Source organism: Anneissia japonica, unplaced genomic scaffold, assembly GCF_011630105.1.
Source record: "Anneissia japonica isolate Jap-2015-1 unplaced genomic scaffold, ASM1163010v1 scaffold1884_len437306_cov177, whole genome shotgun sequence".
Taxonomy (NCBI): domain Eukaryota; kingdom Metazoa; phylum Echinodermata; class Crinoidea; order Comatulida; family Comatulidae; genus Anneissia; species Anneissia japonica.
Window position 1 is genome coordinate 7,417 of NW_022753199.1, and position 12,956 is coordinate 20,372.

The following is a 12,956-nucleotide window of genomic DNA, read 5'->3' on the forward strand; positions in this document are numbered from 1 at the left end:
GGCTTATTTAATCGATTTTAGAGTCTACTAATATGTAGAAAATACACATAATTTTTTTCTCCCCAACGAACTGTGCTTTTAATCCCCGAAGGGGTGGTTGCCCTGACCCCCGCCCCCACCCCCGCTGGCGCCACCCCTGGGATACCATCAAGACCGTGGTTTATATCACGTGGCTTTGTGTCAGAAAAGTTTTCAACACACTGAACAATTCTTTGCTCACTTGGAGGAAGTTTCTGAAGCCTCTTGGGTCTTTTCTATTTAACTCTACTAGTAAGTGTTCATACTGTCTAAAATATGGACGACGTAAGAGCCATGGTTGTACCCATACAATTTGTTTAGGCCTATGCATTCGGCGTGACCGTGACGCTTACTCTTGATTATCAAAACTGTAGCAGCCAACAAATTATTTTCTTCTATAGCAGCAACTTGCAAATATTGATGGTGTTTGAACAGTGCGCTTTTTTTGTCATGTCATGTGATGTTTGTTTTTGTGATGTGCGTCTTGTTAAATCGTGCTAACGTCGTGCTTTCCTCTTTGTAAAATCGTAGTTACGTCGAATTAAAATGTTGGTAAGTCGTAGTACGTCGTCACTATCGTCGTTATAATTCGTAAAAATGTCGTCGCACCATCGCATTAGTGCCGTAATACACCTTGACAGCGTCCTAGTAGCGTCTTGATGAAACGTAAACCTTGAAATTTTTGAGTACGAATCACTACGATAGAGCGCGGTTTTAAAACTTTTTAAAATCGTGCTCCATCGTATCATAAATCGTGAATGTGGGAAAGGGGAGTAAAATCGGGGAACAGTGAAATTCACTGTTCCCTGAGGGAGCAGTGTTGGTAAAATCGTAGTTACGGCGTAATAAATTACTTGTAATTCATAGTACGTCTTGACAAATCTTTGTCGTAACTCTGTCGTTATTCGTAACAATGTCGTCGCACTATAGCATCACTGACGTAATACATGTTGACGTCGTACTAAAAAACCTGACATTTGATTGAACGTTTTAAGTACGAAAATCTACCGTAGCAAAAATCGTGAATGTGTGAAAGGGGCATAGCAATATTGTGCCGCCTCTAGAAACTTAGCAGCCTATACATAATGTATGTAAGTTAGTTTCTTTCGACAAGATTGCCATATTATACTAAATTATTATTATTAAATTGGATTTTTAAAGGCCGTTCAGGTTCCTACCATTATATACACCACTCCTCTAAAAGATTTATGACGATCCATTCATTAGCCAGTAACGTGCACCAGGACCAAAATAACTGGACTCCTTAGTATTGGTTTTATTATGTAGTTTCGATTCTACAGAATCAATTATAACACTTTTTGTCCAACCTATAAGTTAAAGGTGATTATTCAAGTTTGTTTCTTAAACATTACAAATCGAGTTTTTCCTTCTTAATATAGACAGCAGCTTAGCTCAGTCGGCTAGGCTGGTGGCAGTTACTGATGTGTGCCATGGACCGTGGAGATCTCTTATGTCCCCGGTTCAATGCAGTATTATTATTTTAGATCAAATTTGCGTAGGAAATGTAATTATATGAGCTTAAACCTCATTCCGATGTTTGCTCCTGGACCCAATCCGGCCTCATAGCGGTGTCGATGGGAAGGAGGAGACACACATTTCACATTATTATTTCACAATCGGTGCTAAATTGGCTTCCAAACAATGTATAGGTGATTTTGTAATTTTCGTTACTCACTCGTACTCCGCTAACCCCTCCACTCCAAAATGCAGTCACTAGGCATCTGTAAGTCAGTCATACCGTTACATAATTAGGTCTACGGTTACGCGGTTACACTGGTTTTTTTTTTTTGGTTTTTTTTTTAATGGAAACCTTATCGTGTTATATTCGTTCTTTAATTGTAAAACAAAATCGTTGTTTTGGGTTCAGTTACACTTTGAAGTAAACCGTCAAATGTGTGTTGATTTCTTTACCGAATGTAGCTATCCCTCAGCAGCTTGCTAAATGAAGCTGGAAAGTCAATACCCTCAACTACACAGTTGCGCTGTTTATTTTACCGTATCATTACACAACTGACCAATCAGATGAAAGCTTCTTGCTGACTAGCAACAGAGCGAACGAGAGTAACCCACCCCCTGATTGGCAGAACAGCACGGGTGGTTTTTAAACGAACAGCCGATTCGTCAAAACTCATTAAAAATAGGATCTTCAAGTTGTCACCTAGCGGTGACAGACCCGATGAATCAAGTATTAAAGATTGAATTTTAAAAGTGTCTTGAGATAACTATCATCTTCTGCCTAAGACCAGACAGTGTTATTATCTGCAGTTTTCTCAGATATGAAGACTTCAATTCGCTAATAATTTGTAACCACTACAACATGTAATAGTAAAACATGCGGAACTTTTAAAAGTATATCAAGATATTGGGGTGTTTTTAATAATTATTGAGACTTTCTGCAATTAAGACATTGCAACTCAGCAACTAAGAATGAAGACAAAGACATCACAGGACGTTTCTTCCTCTAGGCTACCAGGACAACCGCGCAAACATTTAAGAACCCCAAAATGTGCCCGATGCCGAAACCACGGCGTGGTTTCCTGCCTAAAGGGTCATAAACGGTTTTGCCGATGGCGGGATTGTCAGTGTGCGAACTGCCTGCTAGTTGTCGAACGCCAGAGGGTTATGGCTGCCCAGGTAGCACTACGCCGGCAACAGGCTAGTCTACCAGAAAAGGATTGTAAACTTGGAAAGACGGATAAAACATGTACAGTAGGCCTAACCAGGCGAACTCAGAAGACACTAGCTAGAAGTGCAGTTTTAAGTAAAGATGTTTTACAAGGTAAGAGAGAATTTTTTCCCATCTAAACACTCTTATTTATTTGTGTTTTTCTGTTAAACTTACTAAATACTTAGTGTAAGTACTTAGAATCCCCCTCCCCAACTATCTTATTCCTAATTACAACCCATTGACGCTGGTCGTTCACATAACCCGATGCAATATGTATAGCAACATGTTCCTTAAACTGTCATGTCCACAAGCGGGTATGGCCTACTTATACGATTATTTCACAATATCATTTAAACACAGTATTTTTCGTTGGTGTTAGTAAGTAACAGTTAATTAATGATAACACCCACATGTCTTTACTTTTGATTTGTCAGTAGACGGTGTGGTGAGTATTTTCTCGAGATCCAACTTGCCGTTTTTTTTATATATATATATATAAATGTCGGCGACGGCTTAATTATTTTCTGTTATGTTTCTTCAATATGATAGTATAATACATTATATACGTACTCCAAGTATCGAAATGCACGCCATTGTGTCGGGATTCAATATTTCGACATCAATTATGTCATCATCAGAAATTAATTGATTGATTAAACTGATTGTTGTGTTAAGGATAGTTTCCATAATATAAAACTTTAGTTCCAAACTGCACAACAGGCCTACTTGGATATACGTCGTAGGATGTGCCAATGGTTTTGTGGTTATAATGTCATTTATGGCATTTGTTATCAGTATTTGATTAATTTAACCCATAAGATCCGACGCTTGTTGTATACATACAATAAAGACAACTAGTTTCAATTTTAGGTTTGTAGAGCGAATAAATGAACTTGAATTTGTATTTGAAAGTTTATGTACTGTAGAGAGAAGCAGCTGATTGAGATTTGGGAATCCGTTAAGATTACGCAATGTAGGCGTACGTTTCAAAAAAGAAAAAAATAGAACACCTGGCGGTACCTAAGTTTGTTTATCGACGCCAACATTCGATCCACTGATTCATTGTACATGATAGATAATATGTCCGATTTTAGTAGGCCTACGAGTTCACATTTTTGTTTGTTTACCTATCAGACAAACCATTACGCGTCATTTATACTCTCTTAAATCACTACTAGTACTACCGTAGTGAACGGAAGCTTAAAATTGTTTTTTTTCCTAACTATATAAAGTTACTTTTTCGATTGATGTAGAAGCCATTTAAGGCCTGTACATTGTTAGGGGTATTTAAAAAAATCGGCCCAGGCCACATAAAATTCATGCTATTTATTAAATCTGTAGTTTATTGTTGTATTTTTAATATTCTTTGTCCCCATGTGTTTACGTCTAATAACAATATATTGAAAAAAACAACTTTCAAAGAAGATTACAAAACAAGGTAATGACAATACTATTAACAAAAAATAATAAAAATTATTAATGACAGTAGTAATAATTGTATTAATAATAGGGGCGAGCTAATAATGATAATAAAATAACAACAATAATGCCTAATAATAATGATAACAATAATAATAATAATAATAATAATAATAATAATAATATAAAAATAATAAAGAATAATGCCTAATAATAATGATAATAAAAATAATAATAATATAACAATAATAATTAAAGATAATAATAATACTATTAATAATAAAAATAAAGTTATTATTATTATTATTGTTATTATTATTATTATTATTATTATCATCATCATCATTTTAATAATTGTTATTGTTATTGTTTGTTTAACGACAACAATAACAATGATAACAATAAAATTACGTCTAATAATATGTTAATAAAATTGAGAATAATAATAATAATAATAATATAATAATATACTAATTAATAATATGGTTGTCAATAATCAACATTAGTAATCGGTAGTTATAATAATAATGATATACATTTTGTATTGCTAAAATAATATAGGCCTACAACGCAAATAATCTAAATACGTAGCATCACCACCTGTCAGTCGCAATAATATAAATGTTAAAACTTTGAATGAATGAAGTTAACTAAAACACCTCCGGACTCAGTCCGTCAGCATCCCGGAGTGTATATGTTTCAATGAGTGTATAAACACAATGTTGCCGGGACTATCTTGGAGTCACAGACTCAACCCAACGTTTATTGTTTTAGCTTTTGTAATAACTTGGTCAGACAACACAGGGCGAAAAGAGGGTATGTATTCCGTTCGTAGTACTGGGAGAGCCGCTGACGTGGGAAAGCGTTTGGCGAAATTCGCATTGTAACCAAACCGATCCGCCTTGGTCTTCAAGTGTTTTTTCTACATAAAATCATCTGAGCTAATTGCTTGTGTCGTAGATGGTTCCCACGAGGTGGCACACGCTACCTTTGGTAATGCTACCACCCATATTGTCGTATAAAAACAAATTTAGACAAAAAAAATGAGCCGAGAACACGCGTGAGTATTATGACGGTCGCTAATACGCAGATAATGATTTTTCTTTGTGTTCCACAATATTACATTTACAATTTTTTAACGACTGTATCGCGGTTTCATTTGACATCAACATTTATTTTACGTCAAATTAACAGCCCCTGTCATCAGCACACGTTTTATTTACGATCGTCTAGTTTACATCATTTAGGGAAAAAAATTTCGATTCATTTGTTTATAATGAGCTAGGCCTTTTAAGATATTTTAAAAATAAATTTCTATTTTTTTTTAGTCATTTCATAAAATCATCTTTTTGACTCTAACCCTTTACCAGTGTAGCGTACCCAGGATTTTGAAAAAGGAGTTGCTTAATAGAAATATTACATCCAAAATTACGCAATGCCCAAAATAGGGGCTAAGAATTGTGTACAGGGCCTATTAGCTTATATGATTTTTGATGAATATTATATGTAGAAGAATATTTGGATGTATATACTGTATATATATATATATATATATATATATATATATATATAATACCTGTGTGTATATATATATAAATATATATATACATATAGGACTATATAAATATTAAAGGTGCGTAGACAAATATTATACGTAAATAATATACACAGATACAATCTGAAATGTTTATATATTGTTATTTTTATATATTAATATACGCTCATAGGAGATATAGTAGCGGCAGTTTGGCGCAGCGGTTGAGGTTTGGGCTTTCAATCGTAAGGTCGGGGTTTCGAGTCTCTGCTGTGCAGATTCGCTTGTGTTCTTGGGCAATGCACTTTAGCTACATTACTTCAGAGACCCAGTTGTATCAAGGGGTACCAGTAAACTGCAAATATGTACATATGTATTGGCCCATGTATACACTGAATTGTTTATAATAAGAATAATATTGAACTGCACTCTAAGTTCATCAGGACGTTTGCATTCTTCCGTTCTGCTTGTAAGATCAAATTGATAACTTAACCCGTTCAACTTACCTGTGCGTACCGGTATTACGCCTCACCTGTCCATTTGCCTTTGATCGACACCAGCTTCTCCGCCAATCACCTATAGTCAGATCGCATTACTCATTTTAAATTAATTACGAACAATTATTTGGACATCAAGCTGTTATGTTACAAAACGCGCTGCGGTCGTAGGACACGCGACCCTCATTTTCAACACAAATCACTTTTCCTTTCCAAGGATAAAACATGCTAATCACCTTCCTTTTAAATTCTTAATGACGTGTGAATTTGTTATAAATAGTTACAAAGTACAAATTAGGTCAGGAGGAGTTGAAATCCATCGTTAGTATTACTCAGTACTGAGAAAGTACGAGTTGAAAAGTCCCATTCCAGTCATTATATTTAATGCATTCATGTCCATTTGATACCGAAAGTTTAGTAGGCTTACAATTTAAACAAGTGATTGACAAAGTAAAGTCGTGCTAGAAAAACAAAAATTGTAATGAATAAAAATTACATATTTAGGTACTTAAGAGGGTGTGGGAAGAAAAACTTTTAAAAATCCAACTCAACTTTCAGGACATTATACGGTTATTTGCATTCATTTCGTCAATATTCTTCAATCGTCCCAAGATCCAAGGCCTTTCTATATTGATTTAGGTTTATCTATAATAATTGTAAATTTAAGGTGAGTAAGAGATACCAATAAACAGTAGGAATATTGTATTTTTTCTTTATTTAAAACGCAGCAGAAGGGGAATCGGACAAAGAATAAACCAGAAACTCACCCACCACCTGGACTACAACAAACGTCATAAACACGTACCGTACTGTAACCACAGGGCGTTGTGGTGAATCTGGGCTCCAGTAGTGCCTAAGTCCTTTCATTATTTTTAATCAAATTATTCAAAACCAAAATTCTCTTATGTTCATTTTACTATTACTTTGTTAATTGTTGTATGCGTATTAATAAGCGTTGTACTTTTATGGTACTGTAAATGCGTATAATTAATAAGCGTTGTACTTTTATGGTGCTGTAAAACATGATATTATTTTTTGCTTATTTGTTGTGAACTACCACAATTATAGCAGGAGGCCCGAACACGAGTCCCGATTAACGATTATATTTAAATCATTACCGCAAGACCTTATATAGTTTGTGTACGGTATATCATGACATGTACTTTATTTTTGGTTATATATAAATATAATGCTTATAGTATTAATCTTTTTTTCAGGTTGTCGAACCGCAAAACAACTTCGAGCTGCAACTAACGCAATGCAAACTAATCGACCAATGTTTTTTCTTCCCCCGGATGTGAGAGAGAGAATGCGAAAACGTCGTGCCTTCGCCGACAAGGAATTGGAATCAACTATGCTGGAACGCGAATGCCAGTGGAGCTTCTATTACACAGCGCATGCTCGCTGGACGAATCCCACAATCCATAGGGTCCAGCAGTCGTCCTCTGCCAGCTTGGCTTTAGAGCGACTTACTGTTGAACCAAAAGCTCACCTACCACCAAGAACCGCAGTCCAAAGACTTTTCCCTGTATTGATCCCATCAGCAGTAAGGACACTAGAGAGTGGCCACCGTAAAGACGTTACGCCACTAGAAGGCGAGTCTATTGCATCCTACTCAGCTCGCGCCAATGAAAAACCTGTGGCGCCATTTTCGACCGTTTCAAATTCCATGTTGAAGAACTTTCATCGGAAACCAGCACAGTTATCTGGCAAGACATGCCATTCTGATGTTAGCGTACACCATTCAGTTTTACCTGTTCTATTCCAAGACAAACAAACAAATGAAAATCGGGAAATTTCAACAAGCAAGGAAACGCATCAACAAAGTTTTGAAAAACGGTTCGATCTGAGTAAGGTTAACAAGATAAAGAACATAACTAATGGCGCGGCAAAGCCGCCGTCTCTACTGTCATTTTCTGTGGAAAGAATAATAGGTTTAGTTAGTTAATTAGTAAATTTTAAAACTTAATGCTGATATTTATCGTATAATTCGGTTAAACCGGTTTAACTAGTAAATGTATACTACTTTAAAAATATAACATTGTGTAATCGATCTGTCTCTCGCTCCCCTCTCCCATTTAAGATAAAGAACATAACAAATGGCACGGCAAAGCCGCCGTCTTTATTGTCATTTTCTTGGAAAGAATAATAGGTTTAGTTAGTTAATTAGTAAATTAGAAAACTCAATGCTGATATTTATCGTATAATTCGGTTAAACTAGTACCGTAAATATATACTACTTAAAAATATAACATTGTGTAATCGATTTATCTGTCTCTCGCTCCCCTCTCCCATCCCACCCACTATTTTGAATTCCTTGATCCGCCACTGAGTTCTGGGACTATGTCAAAAGCTTGACTACTAAATTTTCCTCCTAACGTTTCTTCCGTGATTCGGCTTTCTTCGGATGGAGACACCAATTTTTCCAATTCGCAATTCTAGTTTCCCTCCCTCAGTGATTCTTGCCAATCTAGTTTCCTCTCAAATACTGCTCAAACCTTCCTTTTAAAACTCCTCTCGATATATTTCTAACTTAAACGGTCTCTCTACCCCTTCGGCCACGACCAATGATTCCCTTATATTGAATTAGTTCCCGTTGCCATACACATAGGCCTACTGTAATTGTCCTAATAGTTGTATTGTAAATGATTTGTATATTGTAATTATAATAAGGTACCGTAATAGCATAAGTTGTAATTTTTTAAGAATACAGTTACACAATTTCAATCATAAAAACAAACAGTTTGACGGGAAGTAATAAATTTGAATGCTGAGCTGATAATAATCGATATATTCTTTATCAAAACGATAGACCTATTTGACATCACAATATACCGTCGCTTACATCACGAACTAACACAATCAAAGTAGATTATGTTAGTTCGTGAAATCAAGAAAGCGCGTCAAAATACTTGCTGTTGTTGTTAAGGACTTTTTGTGTGGTAGAGAATACAAAATTGCTTGACAACCAATACGCGCTCGTTTGGACGCGCTACTGTGTTAGTTCGTGATGTGAGCGACGATACGTTTCCTTTAATCTGATGACACACAGCTTTATCTTTCTTTAGAAAAGAACAATTATCCATATGCAGTCCAATTATTATTATATTTTACAGTTTTGGTATTGTATATCTTATATAATTTTTATTTAAGTTACTTATTGCACATTAAAACATCAAGAAAAAACATATAACCGTAGTAAAATAGATTGACTGAAAACGTTATATTTACATAAAATATAAAATTGCATAATTTAATAATAATTTGAAAGTTTCATGTTTCGTAATTTTACAATGTTAAATAACCTATTATTATTATTATTATTATTATTATTATTATTATTATTATTATTATTATTATTATTATTATTATTATTATTATTATTATTATTATTATTTCAAAAATCCCAGAGATACAAGACACAGGAGAGCCAACAAGTTGTTATACAACAGTTATTTTGTCGAATACTTAATTTACTTCACTATTATATTTATTCTTCAACTACACGTATTTGATTACATGAATATAAGTTGCATATTAACTGTGTAAGTCGCACTATTATAGATTACACCACGATGACGGATGACGTAAGCAAAGAAGTATATATTCACGAAGATAATATAAATATCGGACAATGCATTAGGCCCCGTAACATTGGATTAGTTAATTGGTAGCATTATCATGTTTCTCTGTATAGAATTAGTCCGCTTTACGCACTTCACTTTGGCAGACAATTGAAACTCATCCTCAAGAGTTTACATTCACTAATTCTCCGCAATTCTACGGATTTGCCGAGTTGTATCGTTTGTATATAAATAGATATACGGTTACAAAACACAGTAAGGTCTTTAAAAATATGTAAATATTTCGTGTAATATAATACTAATTAATGTAATTGATCTACTGTACATACAGAGATACATTTGTGATTTATATGTAAACTTGGTATGGCTAGTGTAGACGCTCAATTTCGTTGTATATCATAAATGTTATATTTAATCCGCTGTAAATTCGGTCCTCGGATGACATGATTGAGGCATGGGTGAATGGCGGATTAATATTGTTAAGTCGAAGTTGTGTAACGTGTATGTAGCCCCTACGTGCGCTCAGAAGTTTTCTTAATTCGTAAGGCAAATAAACCAACCAATCAGCTTTAAAGCTGTAATATGGTTTATATGGAAATGCGTAAGACGTGTAGGTAGGATGATACTGCAAGGATCGTAAAAGCCAATAGAATTGAACGCCCTTTGCTTGATAGTTCAAAATTTACAATTTCGAGAATGATGTTTTTATCTGTCTGCATAATTAACAATAGCAAGTCTGTCACACCTGTCAATTATTTTTCGTAGTGTTAATAAAATGTTGTACTACGAAAAAAAAATGGATTGTTTTGGTCATTGTCTTATTCGAAATTTACAACTTTTCACCTGACACCTCTTTATGACTTAAAGTGATACGGTAATGATAATAATGATAATAATAATAATAACAATAATAATAATTAATAATAATAAATAATAATTAATAATGATAATAATAATAATAATAATAATAATAATAATAATAATAATAATAATAAAAATAATAACTGTTCGAAGATATGTGTGTAATAATACATATATATAAAATAATTAATAATAATAATTAATAATAATAATAATTAATAATAATAATAAATAGTAATAATAATGATAATAATAATAATAATAATAATAATAATAATAATAATAATAATAACTGTTTTGTGTGTAATAATATAGGTCTATTAATGCTTGCGGTACACCGCCTAGATAGTTCTGACAGCTCTTTTCAGAACGTGGTATACGGTAAGCATTAATATAATAATAATAATAATAATAATAATAATAATAATAATAATAATAATTTCAATATGCCGATCACAGTTATATTTTATCTCAGTAATCATTTGTGCAATCGTTACGATTACACACTTTACATCGACAAGTTAAATGACACATCACCCACTACAGACCATACACAGTCTTTGTTCACTCCCTCGTTCGCGCAGTTCATGACGTCACCGAAACGTGCTTACCACCAGGTCGTGGAGATCACTACAATGACAATTATTAATCATTCTAAGACTGGCATACCTAATCACTGTACATATGTCAAAAACCATCACTTAAATAAAGCAATAAGCAGGAGGCTACAGCAGGCCCAGTTGGTAGTCGATGATGGTCGGTCGTTAGCCTAACACCCTACATACCACTGGAGCTCTAGTTCAGCGACGTGTATTGGACCCGGTGCTGGCTTAAATTTCATACTGTCAACACTTAATCTACATCTAAACAAGATCTAACGTAATATATTACTTTTGTATTAGTTTATATAGATAATATATACATATATTTATTTCTCATGATAAACTCTAGACCGTCTTGCGCTGTTGCTCTCTGCTTATATCAATTTCATGTATTTTGTTTATTGTTTTCATTATTGTAAGTGATAACGAGGAATAAGAGAGTGAAAGTCCTCCTATCCGGGATTTTAATTTCTGACAAGAATTGGAACTCGTAGTGCCTCCAGAAATTTTCCGACGTAGGGGACGAACCAAGCCACCCACTAGAGCCTCGATCAGGGTCACGAATATAATTTCCAGGTAGGGTTCATGGTTATGGTTTAGTATGGCCCAAAATTGTGCTTTTAGGCCACAGTATGGGATTGGCAACCTTAAAAAACCCAGCCCCCACCCGCTGGCACGGTGTACCACTACTGGATTGAGCCAGGACCATCAGATAATTGTAAAGCAAGCATAATAACTAACTTGGGCTTCGGTGGAAATTCTAATCGATTTATAGCAACTAATTTTCACGTTCTCTTGCAGATTTCCGTAATTAATAGCAATAGTTCATAGCGCACTAACCCGAATTTAATAATGATACATCCTCATCTAAAGCAAATATAGGCCTGTATATAAATAATGATGAAAGAAAAAAAACTGTTATCTTGTAAAATCCGGGGGGAAGCAAGTAGGCCTGTCAGAGATATTTCAGTGAATTACAAAGAAATCAAAATTATACAATATGTAGATGATACAACAGGTACGCTGGAAAAGGAACAATTTGTGCATAACCTATTTAATTTACTAGACATATTTGGTAATGTTTCGGGCTTGAAATTGAATGCAAGTAAGTCACAAGCAATGTGGTTGGGGTCAGATAAATTTTGTAAAAAAAATATTTGGTGTAGATTTGACTTTGTCAGGTTAAATTATTCTAATTAAAACATGTGGGCTCTCTCAATTTATTCGTTTGGCCTCTGTTATTCACATTCCAATTAATATTATAAATCAGATTGACAAAATTGTTTATAATTTTTTGTGGAAAAGAGGCAAGGGCTTTATTAAAACATTAAAAATTCAATGGATGGATCAAACGCTATCAAAAAAGTACTGCTTCTTGGAAATGTCTTTTAAATTCTTTTATTGCCCCATGTGGTGGATGTATAATATTTAATTGTAATATGAAAGAAAAATAGGTGTTTATATTGAAGAATGTTCCACAATCGTATATTAAGACGTGTTTGTGTTTTACTTTGATTTTACTAAACCATGCAAGGTGTATGTTATCTCACAATGTATTTGGAATAATTTCAACATTAGAATTAACGGTAAACCCTGTCTTTATGTTCCACTGCATAACAGGGGGATGGAATTGGTAAGTGATCTTTTTAATGATAATGGGAAAGTTTCTTCCTTTGACTTTTGGCTTGCCAAAGGCATAACAAAAACTTGTTTTTCAAAATGGAGAAGTGTGATTGCTTCAATTCCATCCAC

The 12,956-nt window shown here is 34.2% G+C and overlaps 1 protein-coding gene across 9 annotated transcripts in view; it reads left to right on the plus strand.

Annotated features, from left to right (window-relative positions):
- Positions 1–10,282, plus strand: part of LOC117122743 — a 13,301-nt gene extending 3,019 nt beyond the window's left edge. For 6 of the 9 annotated variants that reach the window (XM_033268442.1, XM_033268443.1, XM_033268441.1 and 3 more), the window contains 2 exons: positions 1,974–2,818; positions 7,375–10,282. In XM_033268442.1, the coding sequence (XP_033124333.1) occupies positions 2,467–2,818; positions 7,375–8,105 (1,083 nt within the window). In that variant the 5' untranslated portion in view covers positions 1,974–2,466 and the 3' untranslated portion in view covers positions 8,106–10,282. Of the gene's footprint in view, positions 1–1,970; positions 2,819–7,374 lie in introns of all 9 variants that reach the window. The other 3 variants (XM_033268444.1, XM_033268446.1, XM_033268449.1) reach the window with 2 other exon arrangements.
- Positions 10,283–12,956: the final 2,674 nt, after the last annotated feature.